Genomic DNA, 14,033 nt, shown 5'->3' with positions numbered 1-14,033 from the left:
AATGGGTCATTTAAATCAGGGGTCCTCAGCACCTGGGCTGCAGATCAGTACCGGTCCATGGTCTGTTAGGAACTGGGCCTCACAGTACAGGTGAGTTAGCGAAACTTCATCTGTATTTGCAGCCGCTCCCCAGCGCTAGCATCACCGCCTCCGCTCCACCTCAGATCATCAGGCATTAGATTCTCATAGGAACATTGGTCCCTGGTGCCAAAAAAGGATGAGGACTGCTGGTTTTAAAAAAAAAGTAACAAAAATCACCAGTTCTCATGTGCCCACTGAAGGTGGGAAGAGTGTGTAATGTTAACCAGACATTTGGGGCATTTGCACACAAATCACCATCCCAGAAGAGCTGGGCTGGATGATGCCAGTAGGGTTCGCACCACTGCCGCCCACTGCACCCCAGCATTGTCCCTGTGTGAATGTCACACTGGCTTCACATTTGACAAAGGTACTGCTGGTGGACCTTTGGACATAACTGATATTGGCATTTGCCGTAAGTGTTATCCATATTATCCATGACTTAACCCCAAGTAACAGCATCATACAGCCCTGGGCAGGTGTGGAGCATTGAACTGTCAAGATTCTTCCGTTGTCACAGTACAGGCCCCTCTACAGCTTGCCAGAACCCTCTTAAAGGCCCCAGTCACATCTCTGTTCCTCAGGCTATAGATGAGAGGGTTCAATAAGGGGGTGAGGATGGTATAGAAAGCAGAGAAGATCTTGTCTTTGATCGGGGTGTGGTAGGATTGGGGAAGCATATATGTGTATAGGGCAGCCCCGTAGAATAATGTCACCACCATCATGTGTGATGAGCAGGTGGCAAAGGCCTTCTTCTTCCCTTCCACGGACTTCATCTGGTGCACCGTGATAAGAATGCGGCAGTAGGAAGCGGTCACCACAGAGAAGGGGACCAGAAGCATCATGACACAGCATATGTACATCACCATTTCATAGGTGGCTTTGTCGCCACAGGCCAGCCTCAGCATGGTGGGTGCCTCACAGAAGAAGTGATTGATCTTGTGTGAAGCACAGAACGGGAGAGTCATGGTGATGGGGGTGAGGAGGAAGCTGTCCAAAGCACCACCGAACCAAGAGCTGGCCAAGATCAGCCAACAGACCCGGCGGCTCATGAGGACAGGGTATCTCAGAGGGTGGCAGATGGCCACATAGCGGTCATAGGCCATGAGCCCGAGCAGGAAGAATTCAGCCCCCACAAAGCCCATGTAGAGAAAGTACTGGGCTGTGCAGGCGGTGAAGGAGATGGTGCCCTGGCCCATTAGGTAGTCGACCAGCATCTTGGGCACAATGGTGGAGATGTACATGATGTCAATGAGGGAGAGGTGGCTGAGCAGGAAGTACATGGGGGTGTGCAGGTGCATATCCACGTGCGTCAGGAGGATCATGGCCCCGTTGGCCATCATGGCCATGAAGAAGATGACACAAAGGACACCGAAAAGGAAGCCTGAGGCTCTATAATGAGTGAGAAGCCCTGTGAGGGTGAAGTCACTGGAGGAGGTCATGTTGTTGCCATCCATGGCATCGAGTCAGACCTGGAGTGTTAAGAAGAGAAGTGTGGTGTTAATGAAAACCACAGTTGGTAAAATGAACCATTTAGAAATATCCATATGAGCATTATTAAATTAAAGTTATTTATATAACTAAAATCAAGCACATTGTGTGTGTGTCTGTGTGTGTGTGCGTGTGTGTGTGTGTGTGTGTGTGTGTTGGGAGGTGAATGTGCAGCTTCTTCTTTCATGGCTACGTCTCCTTGTTGAATAGTTTTCCAGGGTTAGGTCCCTGTGGCATGGGGACAATGGACCTTTGTCAACTGCTGCTTGGTTTAAGAGAATCTAATTACTATTGTAGAGTATATGTGCCCCAGCAAGGATTTTCACCTACAGTGGCTTCATTTATTTGAAATGTATATACAACTGCAAAATAGTGGTTTTAATCATTTCAAATAACCAAAAAAAAATCCAATAAGGTGTTTTATTGACTTGAGAATTTTTATGACAATTTTATTATTATTCTTTTAAATTTTATTTGATTATTAGTTTCAAGTATACAGCACATTAGTTAGACATTTATATAGTTTATAAATGATCTCCCTGATTGCTCTTTCTCTCTTCTGGCTCTCCACCTAGTCTTTACATTGATGATAACTGCATTCCCTATGCTGTGCTCCCCATGCCTGTGACCATCTATCAACTACTAATTTGTACTTCTTTAACCCTTCACCTCTTTAAAACTGACCATCTTCACCTAGAAATAACCATTAAGTTGCAGTACAGTAGAAAACAAAAATGGACTGCAGTGAGTTGGATCACATCGTCCATCTGATCACTCTTATTTGTTTCTTCACGTATTTGATTTCTCATTCATTTACTCAGCAACCCTTATGTAGGGAGCTACAGTGCCTTGTCCTACTCTCATGGGAAACTCAGGACATGGAAGAGGAAACGTCTCGTGTGACTGACGGCTCCAGCTGTGGGAGAAAGGGAGTAAAGAAATAAAGGACGATGGTGGTTATGGACAATGTTAATAAGTACAATGAGAATGGACAATGATGAGCGATAGAAGAGCAGCCATGTGCATATTTGGGGAGGATGTTCCTATAGAATGAAGAGCAAATTTGAGATCCCGGAGGCAGGAAGGAGCTTGTTATCCCTAGGACAGTCAGGCAGAGTGTTATAATGAGGCAAGCAATGAGGTGTCAGAGGCCAGATTTTAAGACTAAAGTAAGAAAGTGAAAATTATTTTCTAAATATTACCAGTATGATTGAAGTGCATTTGAGAATTTGTAACAGTTTCTTTAACATTTAAACCTGTGTTTCTTCTGATTCTTTTTTTTTAGTTAACTTTTTGTGCATTTGAACCAATGATTCCCTGCGTCTCCCCCACTCCCAGATTCTGCATTTTTGTGGTTTTGAAAGCTTTATAAAAGGGGAAGCTCCATCCTGGTTAGTCCAAGATGGTCCTGTCTCACTGTCACATCTGGTGTAGCGTGTGTCCCACCTCCTTTTGCTCTCAAGAGTGTCCTGATTTGGTCAGTCATGAGCAGTGGCTTTGGTACCTGAATGAAGTGTCTGACAGACCCAGGAGGGAGGTCAGAGGGCAGCAGGAAACTCTGCAAGGCTTCAGACAGCACAGGGAGCCCACACTATGGGTACTGCATTTGCAGACTGAATGTACGATGAAAAGAAGAGAACCAAAAATATCCTCATTAGTTTTGCTGTTCTACAAAAGCCAAATATAATTTTTAATTGATTGGACACACTATTGCCACTGCATACACTGAGCTGTTGCACCATAGTGCACAGATTAGCAGTCAGCTTCCTGGCCTATGAATAGCATTTTGAAGTAGGGTGTCCTGTGGTGCCAGTTCTCTGAACTATAATTGAGGATGTCAACATGGCAAATTGTAGGCCTAATTTAGGCAACTGAGAAATATGAGGACATAAGGGAAAATGCAAAATAACTATATATCTAACCCTTCCTCTTCTAATTTTTTCTAGTCTTTCCACAAATTCAAAACAATAGTACGGTCTTGCTTGCCAGTTTGAGAAGTTGAATGGGCTGGGTGCTGTGAGGGAGAGGGTAGTGGTTTATTTGGTCTCTGTTATCCACAGTGGGGTCCCCTGCAGAATGGGGCGCCACCTTGCCTAGTGAGTGTCCAGTGATGACCTGTATAATTGGAAGGGGCCCTGAGCAGAGCCAAGGGAGCAAGGAATTGCCATGACACTAGAGCTCTTCAGGAGAAGGTACACATGCCCTTAGGTTAATCACTGCTTCTGGAAGAGAAAGAGGGGTCACCATGACAATTACAGGTATGGTGTCGGGGTGAAAAGTTACAGAAGGAGCAGAAAAGAACAGTACTGATGATGTGAGCCTGTATCACAATATAGAGAACAGAGCGAAAGTAAGTCATTCTCTGGGAATGTAGGACAGAGATTAAGTGATAAAGCCATAGAGAGGAGCAACGACGCTCCAGCAGCAAGCTATAAACAATCGGTGGCTTTTAAAAGAGTAATTCCACGAATGTAAGAGAATTATTCAGTAACAAATCGAAGAGAGGAAAACATTTGTGAAAGGTACAAAAAGCTATCTATGGATAAGTTTCATTTAATAAAATGTATGTCTTTGCAAATTATTTGAACTACGAGCAATATGAAGGGAAGGGAAGGAGATGGGAAGGAAGACAGAAAGATGGAAGGAGAGCATGAAGAAGAGACAATGCCTAGAAGCATGCAGATGGAACAAATAAAAGGGAAAACAATTGCCTGTAACAGAATAAAATTCAGACTGGCCACCAATGTCTTTTTGATATTGATAAAATCCAAATAAAAGCGAATAGATATCTAGAACAGAAGATATATATTGTTGGAGTTCAAAGTAAGGATCCAGAGACAGAATTTTCCTGTTTTTGAAACTTTTTTCAGCACCTAAATGTGCGAGCACAGGCAATTTACTTAACTCCTTTCTGCCTCAGTTTCCCCATCTGCTGTTATGACAGAAATGACACAGGTTGCAAGTACTACATTAGTTAGTGCACATTCACTTCTTAGACCAGTAACTAGAATGTGTAAAATGTTTATTAAAAGTGATATTCAATATTATTAGATGCATTTCAGTTGTCAGTGATAAGCGGATCAAACAGGGAGACTTTCTGAGACACATTATGGGGAGTAAACACTAAGATACAGCCCAATATTTGTGCGAATGAAGCAAAATTGAGAATTAAAAATAGAGAGGAAACCATATAATGCTACTAATAGTGAACACTAAATTCAGTTTAAAATGATATGTTTTAAAAGAATGTGAATATGATTTCAAAATTGCATAAAATTCAAAATAATTATTAACAACAAAAACACATAACAAGGTCTAAAAATGTCATTCAAATAATCTACATAAAACTAGATCCTACTTATATAGAATGAAAAATCAAAGTATCAGAAAGTAGCTTGCATTAGTTCATTCATTTATTCATTTAACTGTTTATTACAATCCTTTTGGTCTAGAAGCTAAACATGTATCAACAGTGTCCCCTCTCTCTTGGAGCATATATTCTAGTGGAAGGGATCAAAGATAAGTAAATAAATATACAATTATTAAGAATCTGCAAACTGATACAACAGCTATGGAAAACAGTATAGAGATTCTTTGAAAAACTAAAAATGGTTGTATTATACAACTCAGCAATTCCACTTCTGGGAATTTATCCAAAGAAAACAAATATATAGTGACAGAATGAAATTTAACTTTGATGAACACACAATGCAATACACATATGATGTATTATTGAACTGTACACTTAAAATCTATATAATTTTATTAACCAATGTCACCCCAATAAACTTAATTAAAAATTTTTTAAAACAGAAAAAAAGGAAAACACTAATTTGAAAAAAATTATGCACCCCTATGTTTATTGCAGAATTATTTACAACAGCCAAGATCTGGAAACAACCTAAGTGCCCATCAAGAGAAGATCTCTCTCTCTTTCTCTCTCTCAGTCTCTCTCTCTCTCTCACTCTCTCTCTCTCTCTATATATATATATTTTTTTCACTATATTGTATATTTGAAACTAATATAACCAGTATAAGTTTGTATATCAACTATACTTAAATTTTAAAGAGTATAACATTTCCTCTCAATAAAAGAGCCAGAAAAGATCGAGTTTTCCCTTTTGAATGAAACAGGGAACTATGAGGATAAGAGCAATTCTAAAAAGCACTAATAAAATTAATGCTAGTATTAAAATGAGATGCAAGACTGTGTGTGTGCTCTAAAACACTGAAAAATATGGAAGAAAAATGCATAATAAAACAGTGCAGAAGGTTCAAAAAAGCATACAATGAGATTAGATAGAAAACAACTATGTTAATTTAGTAAAAATCATTACGGGGAAAAACATCCCCTTTAAAAGGTTCAACTTTAAGATTGCAGATCAGAAAAGGTACAAAATGGAAAAGATAGACTTAACTGATTAAAAAAAAAAAGAGTGAGTTGCATAAATATATATAGAATGTAACTTAAGGCAATCTTACAAATGGAACAAATAGGATAATTCTGTCATTCAAATTTTAAATCGAAATCTTTTATGTGCTTAATTTATTCAGTTTCCAAAGGACAATTTTTTAAAATAAAATACATTAGAACAATATATAATAATAAGAACAGGCTTACATCTAATTCAGAGCATTTGAAATAATTAAACACATATCTAACATACTGCTCAAGCCAAAAAGAAGATCCAAGGTGCTTTCAACGAGATAGACTGGGCAGCATGGGGAACATTGCCAACAACGTTATAATGACCATGAATGTATCAGGTGGGGACTAGACTGACCAGGGGAATCACTCTGTAAGATATGTAAATGCCCAATCACGATGTCGTACACCTGAAACTAATACTGTATGTCAACTATAACTGAAAAATAAAATTAAAGTAAAAATTAAAAAGTAGACTATGTACGGAAGCTCAGAGAAAATTTTATAGCACTTGATCGTGCATTTTTATATAAAAATATGTCGTGTAAATATAGATTTAACCCAATAAGTTAAAACATTTCAGAAAATAAATTTAAATAAGAGACTATTCATGGACTCTGAAATAAGCAAACTGGAGAGATGAAGAGCTCAGTCTTTGAAATGGAAACAAAACAGAACAACTTCTGGCTATGCTAATGATAGTTACGAAAAAAAAATCATGAAGAATAAGAAAAATGAAGTGAGAAGAGCAGCAAATATATATAGTAAAAGGTGTTATTCCTATGCTATATTAATATAGGTGAATATTTTCATAAAAAGATTCTTTTCAAATATATATTAGACATGTGTGTATCTATATGTAACACACATGTATAACTATAAATAACTATAATACCTACACATACATATGTTATATACAATCAAATTGCTTAAAAAACAAAGTTGGAAAAATGAAAAGATTTTAATAGAGGTATTCTTAGTTCAAAAGCATTCTAAATCTAAGAACAGATAACTGGAAAATTGTTGCAGTGTGTAGACTAATCCCCATTTATTTTATAAACCTGCATAGCTTCCAAAACACAATCTCTCATAATTATAAACGAATCCTACTTATCTAGGATTCGCTATGTAGATTAGCTATGTAGATTAACATTTCCCAGATTAATATTGGTTATTAAACCCAGAAGTACATTAAGGATAACACATGTGCAGACCTGTTGTGCAAACCTACTCCCTCTCTTTAAAACACCCTTCAGGGGTCTGCATTGTTTGTGAGCTAAAGACACAGGTCCACATGTGGTCAGCAACACTGGGCCCCGGTGTTGGACACTCAGTCCCCTGTTCTCCAGGGCCCCTGCCATTCCTGGCACTTCCTCCCAGTCTAACTCTGGACCCCTTGCCTGGAGCGCCCTCCCCCGTCACCTGCCTTCCAAAGCTCCAGGTCTCAGCTCACATATGCTTCCACCAGAAAGGGATTCTCTCTGGTGTCAGAACCAGCATAAAATGCTCTCATTATATGTTAACATGTTTGTAGATAATATCAACAAAAATGATGAAATAGCTGGTAATGTACTAAGCTTGGAGAAAAGTGTAAAATTAATAAAATGTAATTCTAATTAAAATCCCAATAGGAATTTCTCTGGAGAAACTTTGCAAAATGATTCTAAACTCTATCCAAAAGAATGAGCATGTGTTTATTGCCCAGATGGGAAAATGTTAACAATGGGTAGGTAGTACTTCAACTCTGAGGGACTGATGTAAAATACAGAGGCTGGACAACTGGACAGAAAATTTATAATTATCCACAAAAACAAAAACCCCTCCCCCAAACACACACACACACACACACACACACACACACACACACACACACCATAGCACATGAGTGAATGTTTCACATAAGAATTCAAAGAAATGGAAAGATGGATTTCACAATGTGTATGTGAAGATGAAGGAAAACAGAATATGTCACCCCAAACGACGTTTCTTTGACTTAAGAGTTATTCTGAGCCAAAGGCAATTTAGAAGCAGCAAACTCAGGGAAAGCTCCTGTTTTCTGCCTAAGGGTAGGTTATAAATTCTCTTTTTACTGGAGACAGACTAGACTCTTAGCTGGGAGATAGCATCGGAGGAATCTGCCAACAAACCAGCACATTTGTTCGCTAGCCTATACCCACCTGCCCGCGGTTGGCCCCTCGTGGAAGCCTGGACCACTTTCCTCTGTCATGTCATCTCTCTACAAACAACCTAGCCTTCCATGGACACACTATATAAGCGCAGTCCTAGTCTACCGCTCTGAGTTACTTTTGCTGAGTTATCTCCAGGTGTCACAGACCACATTCCTTAAGAAATTGTTTTTCTTTGGTCAGTCTGTCATTTTGTTGGAGTACCTCTAAAAACCTAAAATTGGTAGAGGTAAAGTTTTACCTCCCCACAAAGACAAAATTGCAATTTAAAGGAACGAATAAGACTTCTTTTAAATGCACAGTCTTAGGTGGTTCTAATTTAAATACAATAAATAAATACATTTGTAATAAAAGAAAAAAAATATAGTGTTTGAATCTCTTTGACAAGAAACATAGTATTTTGTAATTTAGAAAGACACGTTTAAAGAGTGATGGGATGTCTAGGGTATTCGGTGTGAGGCAGCGGGCCCATTCAGTTTCTGGAAGTGTTTGGCAATATTTATTAAGTATCTTTCAAAAACATTTACACTTTAGCGATGTTTATGAATTTATTCTGATGAACACATAGTGTGAAGGCGTGAGTCTATGCAGACATTAAGTCAATCATTGCTTTTGATAGTGAAAATAAACTGAAACAATCTAAGTGGTCAACATTACCAGACTGGCAAAACTAAACCCTATGGCAGCCTGCCTCAAACACATTGATAATAATGGTGTAGGTTAGTTATCTTGCCATGTAGGTATGTGCAGAGTATGGTTGTGAGTAAAACATATTGCTGCCCTTTTACAGAAGTGTATGGCATGGAAAAATTATAATCACCCGTAGTCGACTTAGCAAGTTTGCCCTAAGATGGAGAGGAATGAAATCAAGGGCAGAAATGGTACTCAAGACTCCTGAACTAAATGGAGACAAAAGCTGGGAATGTACCTCTGCAGAGTGCCCTAGGACCTGGCTGGGTGTCCTTGCCATGTTCCACAAACTGTGTGTTTTGTGCCTTTCTGGTAAGACTGACAGTCGGAGTTCCACAAAGTCACCTGCAGTCCCTGTGATACTCCTCAGCTTCTGGTGAGGGACAACACTGCTCCCTTCTCTCCCATGAGGCATTTGGATTGTTCCCACCACTCATCACAGGCTTGCCTGCTGCATTGACTGCAGTGTGTTTCTGTCTTCCTAGCTACAGTCTGAGCTATCCCAGGGTGAGTCCTCCTCTGAATGGCCATTGCAGTCACAGCTGCGGTAGTCTTGCATCCACCAGGTGGTCAATAGATCAACGGATCACTCTTAAAATTGAATGATTCCTATACCTAGTATTCTGCTATCTCAAACTTGCAGAGGGCACAAGAAATATGAATATTTGCCTTGATATCTTCTGTGATATCACACTGTACCAAAGGGCTAACTTTGAAAACCTTCTGAGTTAGAACAAAACTGGACTGTAGAAAAGAAAGCAAGCTAATGACACTAATCAGAAAGGTGCTGGCGCTGGTCAGGTGTCGCCTTCCAATGTGAAAGCATTCATTATGCCTGCACTTTCAAAACAGCCTGGCTAATACTAACCAACCAGCACCATTGGAGAAGAGTGTCCTGTCCTCCTACATTGCTTCTTGATATGTCCAGAATGGGTCACAATGTAATCAATAAAATCAGTTTATGAAAGAGTGACTGGCTCTGTCACCGTGCCAGCAGGACAATTTACCATTTGATTATCTCTCCTTCAAACACTTTGTACATGACAGTGATGTTTGTTTTGAACACGTGAGTGGGTATTTTGTATTTGAAGCAACATAAAATTTTAAGTTTTCTCCAAGTGTTCCTGTGATTATTTATGCCTAACTGTTGACACATTTAACTGTAAATATTCCATTTTTGCCTGAAAAATAAGTCTTTAAGTGTGGCAGTACTCAGAGATATCTCAAATAGTTACCTATGATTTTAGCTTTGACTATTAGGGTTTTTTCTACAGTTTTGCTTTTATTCAATTCAGTCAAAATTATTTGCCTCTGGACTCCTAGGTTGTGCTGCCTTCTTTTCTAATCCAATCTTTTTAAGGTAAAACACCTTAATTCCTCACGATCTCACCAAAGTTTCTACTTTTCGATTCTATTTAATTTATTTTCTCATTACCTAGATCTCTGTTCTTTAAACATATAAGATAGCAAGTTTGTGAAAAATAAACATGCAAAGTATCTGGATTACCTTAATCAGAGCATTTCTTACCCCTTCTTCCCATCCCCATATACATCATCTAGAAGAGTCAAGTGACTTTCTTACCCTGAGAATGAAGGTAAAAGGTGGTGACAGTAGATCACGTACAGATGTAATATATCTAGAGAGAGGGATATTAGTTAAAAGCAAAACTGGTTATGGACAACTTTACAAGAGATAAGACCATGAAACTTAAAAGGTAAAATGGAACCTCCTTGATTTTTGTGTTTTCTGTCTTCAGATTGGTCTCTCTCCTTCCTTGAAGAGATGACTGAAGATCTTGTTTGAAGGCACAAAGCATTGAAAAGGAGACCGTAAGTTAGAGGTACTTAAAGATGACCATTTAACTGAACCATAGATTTCACGCTTCAGTGCCACAAACACTTTGGGGCACATGGCACCAGGGGATCAAAGAGGGAAAACTTTAAATGATCTCATAACCATCCTGAGAGTTCTCATGGAGTGAACTCCTTCTAAGAGTCCAGGGGGATAGCAATTAAACGAGCTCTGGTTACTACTGAAAACTTTACTCAAAATGTCTAAATGGTAAGCAAAGAATGTGCTAATACTGAAATGATTGGACTGACTTCTCTTCAGTTTTATTTTTAATTAACAGCTGGAGGAAAACTGTTTTCTGAATGTTTCACCACCAGACTCTTGATGCATTTTATTATTCCTCAAGTAATAGTGAGGAAATTGTGATAGGTTTTCCATGTGCCGTTTGGCTTCTCACTTCCATAACATATGAACTCTAATGCTTCGTTTTAATCTTCCATGAAGAAACTTCTGGGTAAGCATCATTCACTGACTATGCAACACCAAAGTAACATGTAATCACCACTACAAGCACTGGCAAAGCTCTTACGAAAATATATCAAGAAGGCTTTTGCTGAACCTATTAAAAGTTTAATCGATGCAAAAATCCAATGTGCAATGATTGTTATCAAACTTTCTTAGAGACATGGCCAGAAATCGAGTTGATGAAAAGTACTTTCTCCATTATTGGAAGCTATAGATTCGTAAAGAACGGGTCACTTTGGTTTGGGAAAATAATCCTTTCTTTTGTTTTTTAAAGTAATAATTCATTGGAAAAATTTGAAAAATATGAAAAATAAGAAAAATAATTTATCACTTTAATACATAAAGCAAAAGTGTGCAGCCTTTGGAAAGCTTTGATGTGCTTGGTTTTATTTTCCCCTGGGAACGTCTGACTTTGGGGTCCAAGGTGAATACTTCACATGACTATCTGAAATTGGAAAAGTAATAATTAGTGAAAGTTTATAAAAATAGTAACACCAAATGTCATTCTGCCAATCAAAGAAACAGTGGTACATGCTGATGTGTTTGATTATGAATGGATAGAAATTAGCTAGGTTACATTATTAAGCATATTTACTTCATTCTTTCACTTCTTTATATGTCATAGCCAGTTTTCAATCCTGATTTTAGTGATCTCATGCTAAAATATTATAAAGAGAAGAACAGTAACGAGTTTCCTAGGCCAATTCCCTTTTGCCTATTATAAATAGCAGTGCAATGCACAATTGTGCAAAAATATTCATGTGCAACTTTACTTGATTAGAATAGCTTTCAAGAAGTTGAATTTCTAAGTCGAGGGACAGAAAACCATATTGCCAAGTAAACCCACAGATGGATTTTGTAACACTGGTGGCCATAACAGCAGGGCAGGGGTCTTCTCTCCTGATACCGATATGTGTGTGCACACAGGTGCTTGTTAGTGTGTCAGACTGTAAAACAGCCACAGCAGCTGCGTCCACTCCACATCACCACATTCATCACTGAGAACTGAACTCCAGCATTTTTTACGCATGTGTATTTGTGAGGAATTAGAATAAAGGATGACAGTCAAGGTGTTTATAGATATTCATAAGACACAACCATAGCTTTTCTTGATGATTCTATACTGCAAATATAAAACCAGTCACTTGGAATTTGCCGATATGCTCAGTTTCTGGGGACATTGAACTAGGAGTTCTGTGGTGAATTCTTCATGGGAAAAAAGTGTCATCATTTTCTATGATGAAATTCAAGTTACTGATCTGAACAAACATACAACAGACAAATTTAAGTTTCTACTATGTGCTAAGCATTATATAGAAACCACTGACACACTGGTAATCGAAATATAAACTGTATGGCTAATTGGGAGCAGATAGATTTGTGATAAAGATTATTTGAGTTAAAGCGTTCAAAGTGACTAGTTATTATTATCATTAGCTTATATTATTACCAATACATTTATTTCCTTAAGAAAGTATGTGTCTATTAGCTTCTACATTCCAGAAATGAATGCTGAAACCCCAGACCACTGTGTCTCAGAGCTAGTGAGGGGAGGGAAGGGTTAGCAAGCTTGGCGAACTTCTATTAAAATGTGCACTGAATGGGAAAAGATATTTACAAAAGACACCTCTGGTAAGGGGCTAATATTCAAAATATATATAAAAACTCATACAACTCAACAACAAAACAAACAATCCAATTAAAATAGGGCAGAGGACCTGAATAGACACTTTTCCCAAGAAGACATACAAACAGCCAACAGACTTATGAAAAGAAGCTTAGCTTCTCTAGTTATTAGGAAAATTTAAATCAAACCCTCAATGAGATACCATCTCACACCTGTTAGAATGGCTATCATCAAAAAGACATATAATAAGTGTCAGAGAAGTTCTGGGGAAAAAGGAACTTCATACACTGCTGGTGGAGATGTAAACTGGTACAGCCACTATGGAAAACAGTATAGAGATCCCTCAAAAAATTAAGAATAGCATTACCATATGACCCAGTAATCCCTCTTCTGGGTATAGATCTCCCGATATTGAAAACATTTATCTGTAAAGATATATGCACCCTGATGTTCATTGCAGCATTATTCACTGTGGCCAAAACATGAAAACAACTGAAGTACTCTTTGATAGGTGATTGGATAAAGAAGATGCACATACATACAATAGAATATTACTCAGCCTTAAGAAAAGACGAAATACTGCCATTTGCGACAACATGGATAGACCTTGAGATGATCATGCTAAGCAAAATAAGCCAGACAGAAAAAGTTGAGAACCTCATAATTTCACTCATACGTGGAATATAAAACTGAAAGCAACAAACGAACATGAACAAACAGACACTCGAGGACATGAACAGTGGATTAGTGGTTACCAGAGGTATGGGAGTGAATAGGGGGAGGTAGGTAAGGGGTAAAGGGGTTGAATATATGTTGATAGAAGGAGATTTGACTGAGTGGTGAGCACACAATACAATATACATAGGATGTATTATCGAATGGTGCACTTAAAACCTATAGAATTTTATTAACCAATGCCACCCTAATACATTTAATTAAAAACTATGCCCAAACTCAACCTCCTAAACAAGGTGCATTGTTGTCCATGGAGTAAATTCAGAAGATTTTCTGTTGCTCAGCATCACTGCTCATCAACCACCTGCTTCTGAATTGAGCCTGGAGAAAATCTTTGTACACTCTGTCCTGATACTCTTTTTCCTTCTAATAAGCCACTACTAATCCATGACCCCAGTTTGCTGACTCTTCCTTTAAACTGAATCATTTCCATGTCACTACCATCAGCTGAGTTCAGGATATCAGCAATCATTCAGCCCCAGC

General features: G+C 38.4%; 1 protein-coding gene across 1 annotated transcript; it reads right to left on the bottom strand.

The window, feature by feature from the left end:
• Positions 1 to 575: 575 nt before the first annotated feature.
• On the bottom strand, positions 576 to 1,535 carry LOC105309680 (olfactory receptor 2T6-like). The gene has a single exon (XM_011385868.1). The coding sequence runs from the start codon at positions 1,533 to 1,535 to the stop codon at positions 576 to 578; it is 960 nt and encodes a 319-aa protein (XP_011384170.1).
• Positions 1,536 to 14,033: the final 12,498 nt, after the last annotated feature.

The sequence above is a fragment of the Pteropus vampyrus genome, unplaced genomic scaffold (assembly GCF_000151845.1).
Source record: "Pteropus vampyrus isolate Shadow unplaced genomic scaffold, Pvam_2.0 Scaffold817, whole genome shotgun sequence".
NCBI classification, from domain to species: domain Eukaryota; kingdom Metazoa; phylum Chordata; class Mammalia; order Chiroptera; family Pteropodidae; genus Pteropus; species Pteropus vampyrus.
This window is presented reverse-complemented; position numbering and strand designations above follow the sequence as displayed.